General features: G+C 48.3%; 5 protein-coding genes across 5 annotated transcripts; 1 reads left to right on the top strand and 4 right to left on the bottom strand.

The window, feature by feature from the left end:
* Positions 1–1,519: 1,519 nt before the first annotated feature.
* N7487_010663 (putative MFS monocarboxylate transporter) lies at positions 1,520–2,887 on the bottom strand (the record flags this gene model as incomplete). Its single annotated transcript, XM_056878393.1, has 2 exons — positions 1,520–2,640; positions 2,707–2,887. 2 exons carry the CDS (start codon positions 2,885–2,887, stop codon positions 1,520–1,522), a joined length of 1,302 nt encoding a protein of 433 aa, XP_056726973.1.
* Positions 2,888–5,224: 2,337 nt separating this feature from the next.
* N7487_010662 (Zn(II)2Cys6 transcription factor domain-containing protein) lies at positions 5,225–6,835 on the bottom strand (the record flags this gene model as incomplete). Its single annotated transcript, XM_056878392.1, has 3 exons — positions 5,225–6,653; positions 6,713–6,718; positions 6,768–6,835. 3 exons carry the CDS (start codon positions 6,833–6,835, stop codon positions 5,225–5,227), a joined length of 1,503 nt encoding a protein of 500 aa, XP_056726972.1.
* Positions 6,836–7,951: 1,116 nt separating this feature from the next.
* Positions 7,952–10,104, bottom strand: N7487_010661 (uncharacterized protein; the record flags this gene model as incomplete). The annotated part of the gene is made up of 2 exons (XM_056878391.1): positions 7,952–9,738; positions 9,798–10,104. The coding sequence occupies 2 exons, from the start codon at positions 10,102–10,104 to the stop codon at positions 7,952–7,954; spliced, it is 2,094 nt and encodes a 697-aa protein (XP_056726971.1).
* Positions 10,105–11,116: 1,012 nt separating this feature from the next.
* On the bottom strand, positions 11,117–15,609 carry N7487_010660 (ABC transporter ATP-binding protein; the record flags this gene model as incomplete). Its single annotated transcript, XM_056878390.1, has 8 exons — positions 11,117–11,129; positions 11,456–11,519; positions 11,570–11,817; positions 11,922–13,229; positions 13,285–13,701; positions 13,751–14,186; positions 14,231–15,299; positions 15,385–15,609. 8 exons carry the CDS (start codon positions 15,607–15,609, stop codon positions 11,117–11,119), a joined length of 3,780 nt encoding a protein of 1,259 aa, XP_056726970.1.
* A 1,095-nt stretch (positions 15,610–16,704) lies between these two features.
* On the top strand, positions 16,705–18,748 carry N7487_010659 (uncharacterized protein; the record flags this gene model as incomplete). The annotated part of the gene is made up of 2 exons (XM_056878389.1): positions 16,705–16,726; positions 16,890–18,748. The coding sequence occupies 2 exons, from the start codon at positions 16,705–16,707 to the stop codon at positions 18,746–18,748; spliced, it is 1,881 nt and encodes a 626-aa protein (XP_056726969.1).
* Positions 18,749–19,386: the final 638 nt, after the last annotated feature.

Genomic DNA, 19,386 nt, shown 5'->3' with positions numbered 1-19,386 from the left:
GTGATAGTATCCATCCAATGATCTTTGCCTTTTGTGGTGTGGGCTTATTTCGAGTTCGTCAGCCGGGTTTCGGCCGAGAAATATCCGCTTTCCATCTTAACGTTGCTCGGTTTGATTTCGGGGTTTGGCTCCGCCATTTCTAGAGGAAGAAAATGTATTGGGCTCATTTAAATTGATCTTCATGAATGGGGTCCTTAGCACAAATCATGTCAACTGCATCAGCAAAGGTCATCACTCAAACTTGACTTCGGCACAACCCATTCTAGCCCGGACCCAACCCAACGATGGGTTTTGGGTTATAACTAATAACCCAGAACCCATTGGGTAACCCATTGGGGCCCTAATATAGTGCAAACAAAACAAACCAAAAAATTATATGGTTGAAATTCAAAGATTTGAATATATATATATAGTATAGTAACTCAATTTCAAAACAAAAACAAATTTATATAAAAGCATTTTATACTATTAAAAAAGTATATTTAAAAATGCCAAGACTTGGATTTTATGAATTCTATGGATTTTTATGCAAAAATAGATTCAAATGGGTTATTATTGGGTTATTGGGTTGGGTTTTGGGTCGGAGTGTCCGACCCAAAATGGGTTCTGCCTAGACTGCGACATCGCCCATGGACGGGCGGGTGGGCAGTGCCCACGGGCCTTATGTAAGCGGGCGATGGGCACTATCAATACGCCCATGGACGGGCCCTACTCTTAGGGCCCATTGTCCATGGACACCGTGGGCGCCCGTGGGCCTTTTTAGTAAGCAAAATTAGCGCAACACGTGATTTTAATTGACAGATTTCAAAATATTTCAACTAAATTTATATTTTTTATATATTTACAATCATAATTCCGGATTTTTAATAAGATATATATAAATATATATACTATAATTTACTATATATCTAATTTTTATATATATTTAAGACAACTTTATATAATGGTGGGCATCGTGGGCATGCCCGTGGGCCTTGGGCGTTATGGACGGGCACTCGAAAATCCAAATAGCCCCAGGCCCACCGTGGACGGGCGATGGGCACCTCCTAGGTGCCCATGGACGGGCGATGTCGCAGTCTAGTTCTGCCGAAGTCTAGTTGGAACCTCTTACCCATTCTCGGGTTTTGGCACAGACTAATAACTCTATTATCTAAAATTACTAACTTTTATAATTAATAATAACCGCTCGAGAGCGGCCCTTAGAGGGCGGAGGGCGGTAGATGCCGGCCCTCTAAATGTTTTTAATCAGGTCTAAGTATGGCAGTGTAGCTATGTAATGGTAATGTATCCATTTTTTACACTATGACAAGCTAGATATAATCGGTTTTCGTCAGAACACGTTGCATTAACCTCTCGCAATGGGATAGGATTCATAAGTATAAGTTCTGGAAGAAGTCTTATAGTTAAAATACTAGGATCAAGGACCTCAAGCATATAAATAGAGTCACATTCTCACCGTTCTTGCTTTGGTTTGAGTCTTCTAATCTAATGAAAACTTCCTCTTGGCTAGGTCCTTAGCTTATACCTTGGCTTTCCACTCCCAACTCCAGTTCAAAAGAGCCCATCGAGACAGGATAATACTTATTAGCCCTACGAGCAAAATGGTGGAATAGAAACTAATAAGAACCTGTGGTGTGGCTGACTGTAGCAACTGTCCACCAATTGGGACAGTGAGCAAAACTCCAAATGAAGCCACAGAGTAAACAGTGCCATAAAATCGACCATAATCTTTGGTGTCACAAAGCTGGCCTGCACAAACTGGAGCAAGCGAGAGCCACCCACCAGAACCGAATCCGAAAATCGCCACAACTGCGTAAAGCGTGCCTTCATCGTGAGACCCATATGGTAGCCAAACAGCTGCCATAATTATAATGGTTATAACAACTAGTAATAATAGAATATTGAATCGACCAAATAGGTCCGCAGCAAAGCCAGGAAGAACCCTCCCGATAAGGCTCATACTGTTCAACACAGTAAGGGAATAAAACTGCAAATCCACGGAGAACCCGCTGTAACGCACATATGATGGAAGAAGTGCAGCACATCCAAAAATAATGAACTCGAAGCAAAAGACGGCCACGGTAAGAAAGCACAGACGGGGTGACTTGAAAGCAGCAAGATCGATCGTTGCTTTACTCTTGCTGCCAGTGGGTAGACGGCCTCTAATGAGTAAAACTCCCACCGCGTAGCATCCCAAGGCCATAAAAGCGACGATCCGTATAGCCCATATCCACCCGTATCTATCAAACAAGCTTCGTAGCATCAAGGGGATAATGGCACCACCTGCAGATGATCCTCCCATACAGATTCCAGAGGCAAGGGCGCGTCTTCGGTTAAACCAGTGACTGAGGACCGCAATAGAGACGGTTGTAACAATTGCCGCTGACATTCCACCAAGAACACCAAGGCAAAGCATAAAGTGCCAGTATTTGGTACATTCTGCGAGGAGTATGTACGAAGCGAAATTCCCAAGTGATCCACTGATCAACAGGACCTTGGGTCCATATTGATCAAAGAGCGGTCCAACTTGGACACCAAGAAACAACGTCAAAAATACTAGTACTGCAGTGATCCAGCCGACATCTCGGTCCCCATATTCGGACAACTGGTGAGTGCTGATATAATCCTGGACCGATCCAACTATGAATAGCATCAGTCGTTTAGGCCCCGGCGAGAATGTTGGAAAGGGGTATAATCCATCCTTACCTGCAGTCTGGAACCCAAATGAGGGGAACATCATGAGACATGATCCTAGCAAACAGACCCATGCCTCTCGGCCGCCCTCGGGAAAGGCCAAGCTGACGTCGCCATCGGGGTTATCAAGAACAACCTCAAGCTCATGGTCATCACTCGAGCTGCGGCTTGTCGGTTGGATCAATCGGCGCATTTTGAGATTACTTAGACTTGTGAAGTGGATGAATGAGAAAAATCTTGGGAAGTGAAAGTCGCTGTCCCGTCACGTGGTTCTACACATCACCACGCGGCTTGGGTGGGCCCTCTATAGTTCTTATCTTACTTCCAATTGGTTAATGCGTGAGAACTGCGACACAACCAATCACAAGCCAGAACCGGTTTATATTCGAATATTTGCATTCTACACGTCGCAAACCCCGGACTCGTGTACGGCTAACGAGTTTGACCTTGTTCATTTGCTGGAGCTGTTGAGCGCTCGTCCTGGTGAAATGTTTGTTGTGATGAGCCGTGAGCGTTGCCGTGAGTGTTGATATTAGTGTTGATGTGTGTTGCGGTGAAACATCACTGTTGAGGTGAATGGTCGCGCGGTGAAATGAGCGGTGGTCAACGTCTCACGGAGGCAGCGAGATTTCCTTGCCATGTCACCCACATTAGAGCTACATCACTTTGCATTATTTCGATTCCGCAAGGTTTTTTTTTTTTGACCCCTTCGCATCACTCGGTGAAGTTGACGTACAGCCTCCAACTCGATTGGGATGATTGAATTCAACCATGGTTCAACTACAGTAGCTGTCATGTTCGGCTTCTACATAAGTTGCGCTCCTAAGCTCCTTCTCCGCGCCACTTTCGGAAACTAGTCTACTGTTAGTTTAGCTCGTTATTTCAGTATTGTACCTGGCGTATGTGACAGGGTTATACTGTAAAACCGTACAGACTCTTCTCTATAAATATCCCTCGTTCGATAAATTCTCTGCAGACAAAGCAAACTGTGGCGGACGTGTGCCTAGGGTTTATGGTACTAAAAATTTTCGAGTGGCCCTTCCAACTTTTGGGCCACTTGACCACCACTCTTTATGCTGTGGCCGAGATAGCGTCTGACCTGATTAAAAAGCGATATATAGTTCCAAGGTTTAGATGAACTTTCCGATGCTTGTTTGTGTTTATGACTCTACGGGTACCGTAGCTGGGTTCGCATAGTAGTACATACTCCCAATCCCTATCCTGCCGTCGAGATGGCTCGGTTTATCACGGCCGCCAATAGCTCCTTGAGTGCCACCGGAGGTAATGGGGATGAAGACGGCTTATCCAGGATAGCCCAATGACACGTAAAAGTACAGTCACTGCTGAAATAACTCTAAAAGAGGCTAAAGAATCTCCAACCACCAAATTCTGGCCCATCAGACCTCATTTGCCGCTCGGCACAAGACTCCAGCTCGACTCACGAAACCCACATAGTGCAGCCTTAGGGTTTTAGTGGTTCCTCTGGGAGATCACAACTGCTGCAATAGCTGCAAAATCAGAACTCACGTAAGGGACAGTGGGTATGCAATCGTTAGCGAACTTTGATCTTGAACTAAGGCAATGCGTGACTTAAGGTGGACATCGTCCTTGTTGAAGAAAGTCTCGACAGACATGATGAATATGTTGGTGGAAAGGTTCTCAAAAAGTAGAAGAGATGGTGTTTATGTGTTGATTGATATGTCTACCTCGCTAGAATCAACGCTCTTTAAATATATAGCCCTGAGTGTAGTGTGGAGTTCTATCTGAATCTCCCCTAATTGGTTCTATCGAGCTTTCGTGTGAGCCGCCAGCAACCATATGCCCGATTATCATACTATGGTCCATCGTCAGCGGAGTGACGGGGTAATTACCGTGGGTCGATCTTAGTATGACCGTATCGCACGTCCCGACGCTTAGCGTAGCTAGAGAATGACGTTGTAGGCGCCAGAGGTTTCGAATATGAAATCTCCACCTTTTGATCCCGTGGCACAGTTATTCGTTTTTGCCCCGTATTTCATCCCCGGACGTGACTCTACTGTGAATGAGGACTGCGATTGGTCAATGCGCAATGCATAATATACAGCCTATCATGACCTCCCAGAATGGGGATGCCCTCCATTTGCTCCCCCCTCCATCCTCGTATCGCTGATCTGCGAACGTGGATCACTTTCTGCTGTAATGCGATCCCATCATCGCCGAACAAGTCTCAAGGCAATTAAGAATACATTCGCCGAAGTGCGGCATTCATCTCGCCTCCGATCATACCCACACCTCGCAATGTCGTTCTATTGATTAGATTTGCAAGCATGACGAACAATCCAATGGATCAAGTTCCTAGCATCAAGTTCATAGCACAATATGGTAAATTTACCGTTCCAATCTTGATTCTATCTTGATACTATCTTCATATTCCGGTTTTGCCCATGTCCAATCCTGATTTCCGCACCATGCATCCATCCCCCGCCTATTATCCACAATCTGCCACACAAACACTGCCACAATGTTGGTCTGCACTGGTGGCAGACAGACTTCAAGATGTCAACGGCACAAAAGTGGTGCATACCGGGGAATCTGGTGCGAACGGCCATCGAATGAATCGCATCATGATTTGGGATTCTTCCTCCTGTAGGTCCGCGGAAACCTTCCGTATCCGTTGGTTCTCAGTTACATTGATGTTATTTACAATTATCTCGAAATTTTGCTCTTCGATTTCGATCATTCGCTGCGCACAGAGTCCCGAATATCGGTCCTGCCAAGCACCGTGGTAGAATGGAGACTGGAGCATCAAGGAAACAGCCTTCCTGCGGATAAGGGGATGGCGGCAGCGAGAGGCCGCGAGGAACATTGGGGGTGTGATTCCAAGATCGAAGCTAAAAAGTAGGCTAAATGTCTGCGATTCTCTCTTCCACATCTCGGTCACGCTCTCGGCGAGGTCGATAATGGTTTGGAAACGGTCGGTATAATAATCAAAAACACTCTCCAATTCTGAGTGGTAGGTTTCGGCAATAATCGAACAGGTATAAAAGTATAGATCTAGCAATTTTCGTGTGCATTCTCGTAAGAACGGGGACTCGCCCGAGAAGTCGGAGGCGTCTAAAGCTGCCTTCCATTGACGTAAACCGGTGATAGGAGGCTGCGATGGTAACTGGCCATCTGAGGTCTGTGGCACCCGCTCGAGGTAGGAAAAGACGTAATTCATCTCTCGATCAAAATCGTGCCGCGCAGAATCGAGTGAAGGATATAATGAAGGGATTATAGGAGATGGTAGACATAGCGGAACACCAAGGTTAATTAATTTGTGGCGAGAATCCATACATATAGAGAATTGCACCCGTAAGCGTTGGAATATCGGCGTTATTTGGTTGTTGATGAAATTTAAGGTGGGGTGAGAATACTCCTGCAGTTTGTTGTAGGCGTTGGTGCGATGCCTCCACCAATATAGCAGCCTCAGACCGGCTGTGAGATGGAGTAAACATGCAGCATCGCCGCTTCGAAATTGTTCGAAGCAGATGAAAAGGAGACAGAGGGTCATGGTGATATCGGGTCGTGATGACATGTTGGGAGACTCGGTCTGAACAGATTTGATCGCGGCTGTATAATGTTTCAGAGCCAGCATCTGGGCCATGATCTGGGCCTGTTTTTCCGATCGGCGAATTGAAGCACAAACATCGACTGGTTCTTGACTTTCATGGAAGGAAGCTAACGCCGTCAGGGCATGCTTGACCGGTGCTTCACTATGGCCGAGCTGAAGAAGGATGGAAATCCAATCGCTGGCATCCCGATGGCCAAAAATCCGATGGGAAGTGCGGCTGCGAAAATACAAAAAGGCTCGGCGCTCTTCGTCGCTAAGGCAATCGGGGGACAGGTTGCGGCTTACGGGGGCTGGGTAGCCCTCGCAGATCCTTTGTGTGGCTATGCAGCGCAGACAGGACGGCTTCTGTTCATCACATTTGACGTGCCTAGGAATAAATTGTTAGTGTGCGGACCTCCCGCCGCTCAATTCGATGAATACACGCACCGGGATCTAAAGACTGTCAGTGATAGGCCAAACGGGTTAATTCAGAATAGCGTACTTGCAGGTGAAGCAGCCGCTCCGGGTCTTACGACCAGACCTCACGACGGCTGAGCCAGCGGCGGGCATTTCGACTTGCATGCTCGGAGTCCAGATGGGTTCGTGCAGGCAGAGGAAAGTCGAGAGCGATCAGCGCAGCGAACGACGTTCACCGTAGTGAAACGCCTGCAGCAGTGCTGACTAAGGAGCGATAAAACCGACGATTTCTTCCCAAGGTTGACTCCAAAATGGTTCAAGTGACAATAATTTGTTTTTCCGTTTATCTTCGATAGTACGAGCATTCTACCTCGAGACGGGAAATACGACCCAGCTCCAAACCCTGCATTCTTAGCTCTGGGGTTGACATCAAATGTAGTTCACAAGGCGCGAACTTAATTTCTCCGTTGATAAAGATCGCTATGAATCCCACGCTTCTCATTGGCCCGGAATGTGCCGTCGCGAAGCGACGAATCAACCCCGTTGGAAGCAACTCTTGGCGACATCATATCGATTGCCAACAATGCCCGCATACATAAGCCCCCCCCTGCATAGCTCTACCTCCGGTACGTCTGTTTACTTCAAACATCCAGAGCCGCTCTCATCATATCGGCATTCTCCTCTAGTCCTTCTGAAATTCTCATTATCGGTGGCGGTGTATTGGGGCTCAGCACGGCTTGTGCCCTGGGTGGAGGGTAAGCCATGCAACTTGGTTGTCTGAAGAAAGGCTTATGCTCCATTGTTTTTTGTCAGTTAAGAATTGACCTTCTCTCTATTAATTTCGTATATGAACTGGGTTGTTCGTCCGACCACATACTAACTATCTGAGGTGTTGGTGCCTGAGGCACAACAACAACTTTAGACCTTTGTCCTTGTTTCCTAGAGATCATTACTTGGAATGATTCAAGTATACTCGCCACTCATATTACTCTTAAATGGCATAGTAATTGATTGAATACGAAGATTGGTCCTTGTAACTGAAAATGTGATGCATCGATTCGAGAGCCCACTAGGGGTCCACGGAGTCTATGTAGCTCAATAGAGATCTGCGGGTTTCACTATTGGAAACAGTGAGGGAAACCTTAGTCTACAGTCGTTACAATTCCCATCTGGAATATCCAGAAAACATCATAGAAGACTATACAATTGCCACGGGAGGAAAGACCGAATACCTAAGTAGGAAATTCTAGTGGGAAACCATAGAATCCACTAGGACTTGCACGCCCCACCGACCTGGGGCTCGCTCTCAGGGACCTCATCATATTTCGCACTGTGGTGTCCTGAACTGTGGTGTTCCGTGCCATGGTGTCCCCAGCCGTGGCCATGTTTCCGCCCATGACCCCTGGCGATTCCGGTAGGAGTGCCACTCGGGATCGCACTGGCAACACTGCTTGGGATTTCGCTCCCGACATCAGTGGGGACTTCGCTCACCGCGGGAACCCCACTGGGGGTGTCGGGAGTATAAACAGTAGTGGCAGCTGGAAGTTCACTCTCCAGTCCACTTGCGGTCACATCCACAATGTCACTGGCCGTGGAGCTAGTAACAGCCGTTGCGATTCCGATCACAGAACTGCTCGATGTGTTCTCATATCCGCCTCGGATGGCGGCGACACTGCCATTTGTAGCCTGGGCTGCAGGTTCGGTGGTGGTTGCGCTGGAAGCAGCTTCGGTGGTCTGGCTTATGGCTTCGATTGTAGTTGCACTTGAAGTGGCTCCGGTAGTCTGGCTTGGAGCTTTGACGGTGGTCTCACTTGAAGCGGCCTTGGTGACTGCACTCGCACTCTCGCTGACGGCGATCTTTGCGGTCGCGCTGGTGGTGACACTAGCAGCTGTAGTTGTCGAGGAATCTGTTGTACCATCAAGGCCTAGGCAAGCAATGCTCATCTTTTTGCTAGTCGCAGAGGACGAGGAGTCATCAATGGACTGCGAGAGGTCCCAAGTCATGTTGACATAGGGCCAGCAGATCCTACCATCTGACATAGTCACCATGTCACCAGCAACGTAAACATCGTCAGCGCTGAAAGCTTCACCAACCTTGGAGCCGGTGGAGTCAACTTGCTGGAAGTAAGTTCCAGCAAAGGTACCACGGCATCCCATGGCAATGAAGTCACAAGTCGGATTCGAGATCTCCTCCCAGGTGACGAGGGCATTGCTACTTCCAAAAGCGGCAGCGTGAGCATTTGAGCAATCGTTCGATCCAGAGGTAACCCAGTTGACCTGGCTATCTCCATCCTCGCTGCCGACCTCAGACGTGGCCTGGGCGCCAACCTTGGTATACTTATCAGAGAAAAGTGAAATAGCAACATTGCGACCGTTCGTGCGGTTCTGCACGTTCGTGTAGCCACTTCCCATCCAGGCGTTCTCTGTCACATCAATCGCGCCGCGGGAAACCCATGCGAAGATATACTTGGTAGTATCGGCAAACCGAGCCAACGCACTATAGCTACCAGACATACCACCCATAGGCTCACCAGACGCACCGTTTGTAGTGTTCTCGTTGGAAATTTTGACTCCGTCAGTCGACATCCCTTGCGTCTTGGTGTTCAACCAGATCGCACCCTGATCTTCGGCGCAAATACCGGCGAAGGGGGCGTCGTCGGCTGCTTCGAATGCAATGCCGGTGTTGTGACTGCAACCCCACGCACTACTAGCACCAGAGATTGTTTCCAATTTTCCGCTGGTCGAGACATACTCCACGCTGTCACCGAAATGGCCCGATGCGTCACCGGAGTAATCAGTGACGACAAAGTATGCGCCGTAGAGCTCTGCACTCTCGGAATAGACAAGGTCGCCGTTCATGTCGGGAGAGGCAGAAAGCCCTTCGGCCTCGTGTACGCCGGGTCCACCCAGCCAGGTCTTCCATGTCTGTTTTCCTGAGGTGTAACGGTAGAGTACGGGAACAGGGGTATCGCTTGGTGGTGCATTGGTCGTGCCAGAGGGCATGGCCTCGTTGGTCAGAAGGGCAAATCCATCGTTGTGAGCCACAAGACCTCCGGCTATACCATGCATTAGTGGTTCCCCTTTTTCATTAGCTATAGGTGAGCTGGCAACACACCTTCCTTCCCACCAGAGACGGTCACGGTTGTACCCGTAGCAGCAAAGGTGGTGGGATCCAGCTGCTGCACATGGACATCTGTGGCACTGGAGTCAAGATAGGCAATGTACGCTGATTTCCCATCGGGCGACACCGCAAAGGGGGTACGACGGTGATGAGGATATCCAGTCCAATATGCCGCCTTGACGGGGTTAAAGGCGTAGTCGAGTGCCAGCACATCGACATGAGTCTTGAGGTTAGACTGAGAAATAGCAGCGCTGGCGCCCAGCGCCGCAGAAAGCAAAGAATGAATGAAAGTCCCACGCATGTTGGGGTGGTCGGTGTTGCTGTCTGTCTGCCATGTTTTATGACGGATCGGCGCTCTTTAATACCTCATTTCTTCGGGGAACTTCTTTGAGGCCAATTCAAAGTGAGAAATCAGGAGTGTCGTCCTTATGCCAAGTGGGTGGTGAAAGTGGATAGTTGAGCACACCCCTGTCTGGTTTATAGTAGTTCCAAACGGAATGAGGTCTTCATCCGGGACACAATGTTTCAGCCTCGTTATTCCTAACCTCCTGTAACGCCACGTCTTTAATTTCTCATCAAGCTGGACCCTCCCACCAGGGTATACGGAGTAAATTATAATGGTAGAGAAAATTATCCACGAGTCAAGTTGATATTTCGGTAAAACTGGGACCCTCAACGGGGTTCAATCAGTCCCAAGGGGTATACAAAGTACTCATAGTTGTCGATACTACTCCGTACAGAGTACTCCGTATCTGTATACATACCACACTCTCTTGGTGCACAATTGGGGTCTCAGTGCACGGCCTCTGCCATTAGGTATGCTGCACACATGGATCACCTAAACATCTCCCTAGGGGGTGTTTCTCAACCATGATCCAACCTTGGAGCCCCTAGTCCCTGGTGGACCTTCGGACCTCTCGGGAGGATTATTCCGGCTGACTCAACCATCTTGAGTCCCGACTGGAGCCCATCCATTGGTCCATTGATCGGCCCCACCTACCCTTGTGAGCAGTCCTGGAGGTCAGGTGCCCAGGTGTTTCAGCCTTGGAAGGCGGACCCTGGATTAGTCATCAATGTCAAGATCCATCCATCCACCTGGACAGCAAAAAGATGGATGGCTTTACCTTTATGAATCCAAATGTCGTGAATATTATCCATTTATCCATATTTTTAGGTAGTGTAAATAATATATGATATAGCATATTACGTTATTGGACTTCCAATTATAAGTGCTTACTACCCCTCTTTTTAAAAACTTGCCCTCAACTTGTTTTAATATTTCACCCATCAACCTTCCTTAATTTATCATACCTTTACAAGCGCTTTCTGAAAGTATTCATGCTCTATTTTTAGTTCATAGAATACCAACCACATTAATTGGATTTTCCTTTGCAGAAATCACATTGTACTGTATATATATACAATCACAGTCGGCCACTGATGCGGCCTTGTCATGTCTTTTTGGTGGTCTTTTTAGATGTTATTTTTATATATCCTTTTTAGGTGCATACGAAGGCGGTAGGGGAAAAAAAAAAGCATATTCTCTGCAAGAGACTTTTCTATGTATATGTAGGTAACCTTTGTAATATACACACAAACCCCAAACCTATTCCAACCTCTCCAAGCTCTGCAATTTCACCAACTCAAAATACCTCCCTCCAAGCTGCATCAACTCTTTGTGCGTCCCCTGCTCCACAACATTGCCTTCATGCAGCACTAGAATAGGTTAGTCTCTACCACTATGAAATGGAATATCGTTTTCTTACCATAAATACAATCGGCCTTCTGCACCGTGCTTATCCGATGCGCAACAGCGACCGTCGTTCGGCCTTGAGCCGCCGCATTCAAAGCATCCTGGACAACCTTTTCAGACTCAGAGTCGAGTGCAGAAGTGGCCTCATCTAGGAGGAGGATACGTGGATCGCGAAGAAGCGCGCGCGCGATGGCTATTCGTTGTTGCTGCCCGCCAGAGAGCATGCCGCCCCTCGCTCCTATAAGCGTCGAGAAACCATCACTGAGCTGAGTGTCAGTAGATATTCATCTCAAAACAATTAGAAAATATAGAACAACATAGGCGAGAGGAGCGTGCAAGGGACAAGGGAAAAGGGGGTGGCGTACGGCAGAGATTGAATGAAATCGTAGATATTGGCATCCTTGCATGCTTTGGTGATTCTCTCCTCGGAAACATCCTCGTCGTCAGTACCCAGGGTAATATTCTCCCTTATGGTTCCTTGATACAGGGTCGGTTCTTGGCTAACGAGCGCGAGGTGACTCCGGTAGCTTTTGACATTCAACTTCGAAATATCTTTCCCATCGACCAAGATCTGCCCCTTTTCAGGATCAAAGAACCGCTCCAGCAAGGCAATGAGAGTGCTCTTCCCACACCCGCTCGCCCCCACAAGACCTATGTATTGTCCTGGTTGAATACTCAAGCTGAGGCCGTTAACAACCACCCTCTCCAGTCTGTTGGGGTATCGGAAATAGATATTTCGCATTTCCAAGCTGCCATCAACTTTGGTTAATAGTTCGCCAGTTTCTTGACGGGCATCAATGTTGACAGGTCTGTCCAACAACCTTTTGATATCCTGGGCTGCCTGGCGAGATTTGCTCATATCTGGCGCGAAGGAGAAAATGGCGCCGGCGCTGAATGCGCCTACGACAATAGCTGCATAAGCGATGAAAAACTGCACCATTGAATAGCCTTCGTGGATGATGAGACTTCCCCCATACCAAAAGGCTAGCGCAATGCAGAGAAAGTTGGCTGACTGTGAGGCTGCATAAAATGTTGACGATTTCAGCGTTGAAACAATCGACTTTTGTCGTTGTGCTTCCAATATGTTATGATACTCTTCCAGTACATGGCTTTCGAGATTCAATGATGCAACCGTCTTGATGGCAGAACTTGCCTCACATGCATAAGTTGCTGAAGCTGCATATACACCCTTCGACTGTCGAGCTATCTCACCAAGGATCTTGAGTCGGACGAGACCACAAGTAAGAACAATTGGAATGGTTGCGGTACAAACGAGACCCAGCTTCCAACCTATCGCAATTGATACAGCAATGCCGGCAATCAAAGTCGTTGAGACAATGAAGATAGACCCTAGTGTCACACCACTCATGCCCGCAAGATTGGTTGCATCCATGGATAACGAGGATGTAAGCGAACCGGCCGAGAAACCAGCTTTGTCGAACATGGAAATATCTTGATGGAGAATTGCTCGGAAAGAACGATCTCTGGCACGGTGAATCAGGCGCTCGGAGCAGTAGGCGAAACAGAGACCCGATGCTCCCCAGCCCAGGAATGCAGTACCTCCCAGCATCAGATACATCGCACTCCAGAAGTTGACATCATGGCGTAACCTCCCATACATGTTAGGGGGTAACGACATCGCTGCAATTGTCTTACCGTAGAACACAGCCTGTCTACGGTAATGGTCAACATCAATATTCTGCGCAGCGTGTGGGGGTGGGGTTTTACGTGGGATTTCCGGCGCCTGTGATGATTGAGAAAAGCAGACCACAAACCATGGTAACCGTCTCTTCCTTGTTGAAGTTGGCGACAAACTTAATCAACGTCCATAAGGGATATTCACAGCCACCAGACTCCCCCTCTAAGCCTCTCTCGGGGTCTTTGGTTCCCCGATGCCGCTCTATATCATACATGTACTTATTAGACTCATTGACCTCATCTTCCAAGTCAGGAAGCTTGGAACCTAGGTCGAGAGGTGAATTTGCTTCGCGGGTGACGATACTCCTTTCAGTCGACATGCGCTGCTTCTCCACTAACTCGTAATACATCGATCGTTTCTCAAGCAGCTCGTTGTGGGTTCCTTGCTCAACAACACGTCCGTGAGAAATGACAACAATGTTGTCCGCGGCTGTGATGGTGGATAGTCTGAGTCATAATTAGTTTGGTGACTCTTAAAGAGTAATTGAAAACATACCGGTGGCTGATTGTGATCGTTGTCCGACCTTTAGCGGCAACATCAAGCGCCGCCTGTACCAGCCGTTCGGCCTGGGCATCTAGAGCTGAAGTAGCCTCATCCAGCAGCAAGACCTTGGGATTGCCAATAATAGCCCTTGCAATGGCAACTCGCTGTTTTTGTCCACCCGAGAGTAATGAGCCCATTTGACCAACACTGGTATGGAATCCTTCCGGTAAGGTGGAAATGAATTCAAAACAGTTCGCTTTCTTTGCAGCGTCAAACACAAGTTTTTCCAACACACTATGGGGGAAATTTTCGTATTCGGTGCCGATCAGACCAAATCTGATGTTTTCGAATACAGTTGTAGCGAAGAGTGTGGGCTCTTGTGTGACAATCGCTATTTGTTGGCGTAACCATTGCAAGTTTAAGGACGTGATGTCGTGGTCATCGAGCACTATCATGTTAGCACAGTCTATCTTTCAGGTGAAGAGGACTCACATATTTGGCCACTTATTGGCTCGTAAAACCTTTCAATCAGACCTGCCAATGTACTTTTCCCACACCCAGAAGCACCCACGATGGCAGTGGTCTTTCCAGCTGCAAATATAAGATTTATCCCATCTAAAGTCAGTATGTCTGGTCTAGAGGGATAAACGTGCCGAATTTCTTTGAGTTCTATTGTCCCTGACACAGCTTGTAGCTTGTTTCCAGTGGAGGAGGATGGATCCAGTGGTGACTCCCTGGACACAGTTGAAAGAATCTTTCCGGTTGCTGCCACGCCCGTTGCAAACGCTTGGAAATTGGGTGATATATTACCAAACGTGAACGCTCCGGTCAGCGTAGCAAGAAGAATAGTTATAAGAGCCCCTAATTCAATATCCCCAACGACAAGGTAGCGAGACCCTTGCCAAAATGTCAGTCCGTAGGTTAGGAATATGACACCATTCATTATGGCCATCATGATCGCAAGGGCAATGCGACTTCTCAGACCATAAGCCTCTGCCTTGGTCAGAAACTTCTGATACCGATCGGCCAGCTTGTCCTGGATCCCAAATGCAGTGACGTGCTTGATTGAGCTGATGGCCTCTTCGGCAGCTGTCGATCCGTCTCCATATGCTGATAAAGACATGTGAGTATACTTGACCATGAACGAAGAGCATACACTCATAGATCCAGTTTCTGCCACGATTGCGGATATCAGAATAAGAGCCATGCGCCAGCTTTTCACAAAGCTGATGATGAAAGCCGTCCCAAAATTGGAACAGGAGTACAAAGTCAGAGAAAGCTTGCCCGTCAAAGAATCCTGGATCAGATTCATATCAGCAGTAATTCTGGTTGTGATTTCTCCAGCCCCCAGGACATCAAAAAATGCCATGTTTTGGCGGAGGATAGCGGCAAGATATTTCTCGCGAAGTCGCTGAGTTATACTTTCCCCTCCTATCATGAATCCAGCGGTCGAGATGTATACCGAAACAAACTGTCCAATGGCGATGTATACATAATACAAGGCGAATCTTGCAACAAGAGATGAAAGGTGAGAGCCGGAAGAAGTTCCCAGAAAGAACTCCTTGAATGCTTGGGCCAACCCCCTAGAAAGAGCTGCATGGTATAGATTAGCTTGGGAGATTGAATGTCTATGAAGAGCAGCTTACAAAAGATATGGGCTGAAGAGCCCCTCCAACAATCGCTGCAATTGAGCTGATTATGAGAGCGAATAATTCATAGGTTGTTGCACATGTGTACAAAAGCTTTAAGCGGCTGCTGTTCGATTCCGAAGTGTGTATTTGGCGCTCGAGAATCTCTTTCTCGCGTTCTTTTAGCTGTAGACTAGGCGCCACAGGGGAAGGAGAGCCCGCGCCTGCGCCTTGGTCGGACATTTTGATAGTCTGGCGCTCGAACAAGTACGCGGGTATTCGACAGTGAACACAATTGCTGCTCTGGAAGATTGCAACAACAGCATAGTAAACCAGGTGAGGTATAAGTATTGTTGTGTTCATTCTCTTGCCATAGTTGTCTGTCCAATCACAGGCAACACTAGCTACTCATCATGACTCATATTACACCATTCCCATCTGGGTATGGATAGTACATTTTGTCCTATCATACCTCTCAAGAAATTACAAGGTTGTGTAATGTGCCTCGATGGGATGCAAGAATGCCAGCGAGAGTTGCGACAACCAAGGGAAAAGTTTGTCAATCCGTAGGGATTAAGATTAAATCCCAAATCCGCAGCCAAACTGGAGTCCTTATTAAGATTATGGTGAGGTTCCTCTAAATTATCACGACATTGCAAGGGTTCACCAAGAGATATTCTCCCCGGGTTGTCAATCCTTTTAGTCAGCTGGCTGGTTGCCTGGATTCCCAGGCCAGTAGGATGAGTCAGCCGGTGTGGGCAACCTCGGAGGATCCCGAAGCATCTTGTTAGGGGCTGTGCATTGATCAAACGAGGTCTTTCCTGAGACTGGGTTAATCCTATTGGTCCAATAATATATGTCAACCTGACATCCTGCGATCGACACATAAGGTTTACGGTTATACAGATGCCAAGGCATTATAAGCCACGCAAATGGGAAAGGATGTATTCCGTACTCCGTGCGGAGTACAGCTTACCTAGATACATGATCCACCGACTATTGGATGGTTGACGGTGAACTGCGCAACAAAGGCACCTGGGAAGTCATGTAGCTTACGTGGGCAAGGTCCCCGATGTCTTCCATCTTAGCCTATCCAAATTATTTCATCATAGTCCCTTCGCACCATCCCGCAGCTGACCCCGATTTCACAACTAGGCAAACACCGCCTGATCTTGCCACTTTTCCATACTGAAAAAAAGAGAAAAGAGAAAAAAAATAGCGACCTTGCTGACTTCGGCTAATTGTGGAGGCATTGGGAGTCGACCTCGCTCGACTCTGCCGTAGCCAGCACATTCAAGCATGGTCTACTGCGGGCGCCCTTCGGCAAGTTGCGCGCTTATGTCGCACCAGCAAAAGACGAGTTCGTACTTTGCTCATCATATATAGCTTGTTCTATCATCACTGACCAGCCACTACATCCAGTGCGACAAAGTGGTTCCATCCTGCGGACAATGTACGTTGCGATGCCCCCTTTCCCCATTACATGCGAGTCCCATAACTCACCACGCCCCGCCGCATCCCAGGCCGTCGGACGGGCCAGAATTGCTCAGGCTACCGCGATGCATCGAGCCTAATCTTCCGCGACGAGACGACTCGTGTCATCGACCGCGCTCGCACTCGCAAGACACGACGTGCGAATTTACCCTCTAGCCAAAGGACATCTCCCACACCATCTCCCGCCTCCTTCGAGCTGTCGTTGGTCGGGTTGCGGCCCCCGGCTTCATTGTCTCATGACTTCGCGACCAGGTCCACACAATACGATTACGGTAAGGACAACGACAACGACAATGGCAATGACCCGAACATCCTAGAAATCTCAAACCGAGAGGATGATGCTAAATATAAACAGGACAAGAAACAGAGAGCAGCACACAAATGCAAAGGTGTCGCAGACGATCTCCTGGATAGCATCATGGAAGACAATAGCCCACTTGGGCCAGAGGACATGAGCATGTTGTGGGAGCCAGGTCAACTGATGCCCGTATCATTTTTGTCGTCCGTCCAATCCGCGACGCCAGGCCTCGATTTTGACCATCGGTCTCTGTCGATGCCGGTATCTCCTATAATGCCATCTCATAGTCTCGACGAGCTGGGGATAAACTACTTCATGGCCAACTACGTCATAAAAGACTCCGGACTGTGCCCTGGCGTCTTCAACTATGCCAGCAACATCCTCGCCGGTCCGTTCGGAGACGCAGAGCTGGCACGCGTAGCCATCCGGGCAGTAGGCCTCGCCGGGCTAGCCAGCACCACAGGCACCGATAGCCTCATGCGCAAGGCGCGCCTCAGCTACACCGAAGCTATCGAGAGGGTCAATGTGGCGTTGGTGGATTCCAATATGGCCAGGAATGACAGCACCATCTTCGCTGTAATGGTCCTGGGACTCTTTGAGAGCATCACATGCTCGGGCGAAGAATCCCTTCAAGCATGGAAGTGCCACATAAACGGCGCCGCTAGCCTACTGATGCTTCGCGGCATGTCCCAGTTCCGTACAATGCAGGGTCTACAGATCTTCGGCGAGGCCATCTCCCACGTACTCACACTATGCTCGCGATATGACCAACCTGTTCCACCGCGCCTGCGCTATTTGCGTGTCGAGATGGAGCGTAATGTCATCAATGGCAAGAGTCCATCTTGGATACTAAGTACTGCGCACATCGAGGTTATGAATTTGTACAACCAAGTGCAGCCAGAACAGGAGACACCTTGTCTGGCCGGGGAGTGGGAGACGCTGCTCTCTCACGCCGCCGAGCTCAGTCAGCGAGTCGAGAATCTCTTCGCTGAGTTGCCTATCGGCTGGCGTTCCAAGACTGTCAGTGACCCTACGGCAAATCCACGCCTTGTCTTCCAAGGTAAATATCATATCTACTACAACACGTGGATAGCCAAAGTGTGGGATGGGATGCGTGCATGCCGCATTATCTTGAACCACGTTATCTATTGCCTACTGCTACGCGAGGGACTTGCATGGACACCACACGAATTCTCAGACGGCGGTGCTTACACGAGCCTGCTACAGAGGACCTCGGACACGACGACAGAGATGCGCGACGGTATCCTCGCGTCGGTGCCTCAGATGCTTGGCTTTATCCAACACGAGGCCACAACTGGCGCCTCGTATATAGACTGTAGCAGTGGCGCTGACCCAACACGCTTGGTCCCAGCCTCGGGCGCGTATTTTGTCGTCTGGTACTTGTACCTTGCCGGGAGCCTCCCGATCAACACGCCAGAGATACGTGGATGGATCACGGACCGCCTGCGTGCCATCCGCTCTACGACCGGCATTCAGAAAGCAGCCTATCTGGCCGACTTGGTAGAGAACGATGCTGGCCGTCTTACTGCCATGCTGCCGACGAGCGACTGTTTGCTTCCCGCCTTTTAATATATTTGAAGTTATATTCTTGGTTATTGCATATGTTATACTGTACGGAGGTAGCGGTAATTGGTCATTTTGTATATAGCGATGGGAATTTAGTAGATATCAAACGATTTAAAGTGAACGTTACAATACCTATAATGTTGTGGGCATAGTGGACGTTATGAGGTAAATTCCATAATTTTTGTGATTTGTTATTGACCTATGTGCGATATATATCTATCTAGTGGCGCAGCAAAGAAGAAAACATCCGGGAGTTACCGAGTTGAAATCATCGTAATATTTCATATAGGCTCTCTTTTATATATATTTACATAGCGGGTAGGTACTCTACACCCAATAATCCTCCACTACCGCCCCCACATGCCTTACGGCCACTAAAGCAGGTTGCGGTACAGGTTACTCAAATGGAAAAGTGTGACAATAATCGCTACTGCCATATTTCACTCCCACATTCTCCTACCCCATGCGGTACTCTATGGTTTGCTGGTGTCGCATGCAGGTCTCCGTCCCTTACTAGGTTTGTGTTACCCAGCACTAGGCAGGCATACGCAGGTCGACAGAAGCTTTTTCGTTTCATGAGGTTTGAGTTATTGTGAGAAGGCGAACACACATTTCCTCTTGAAGACCGTGTTAGGCCACGT

The sequence above is a fragment of the Penicillium crustosum genome (genome assembly GCF_028827405.1).
Source record: "Penicillium crustosum strain IBT 35664 chromosome Unknown utg000004l_segment0_segment0, whole genome shotgun sequence".
NCBI classification, from domain to species: Eukaryota; Fungi; Ascomycota; class Eurotiomycetes; order Eurotiales; family Aspergillaceae; genus Penicillium; species Penicillium crustosum.
This window is presented reverse-complemented; position numbering and strand designations above follow the sequence as displayed.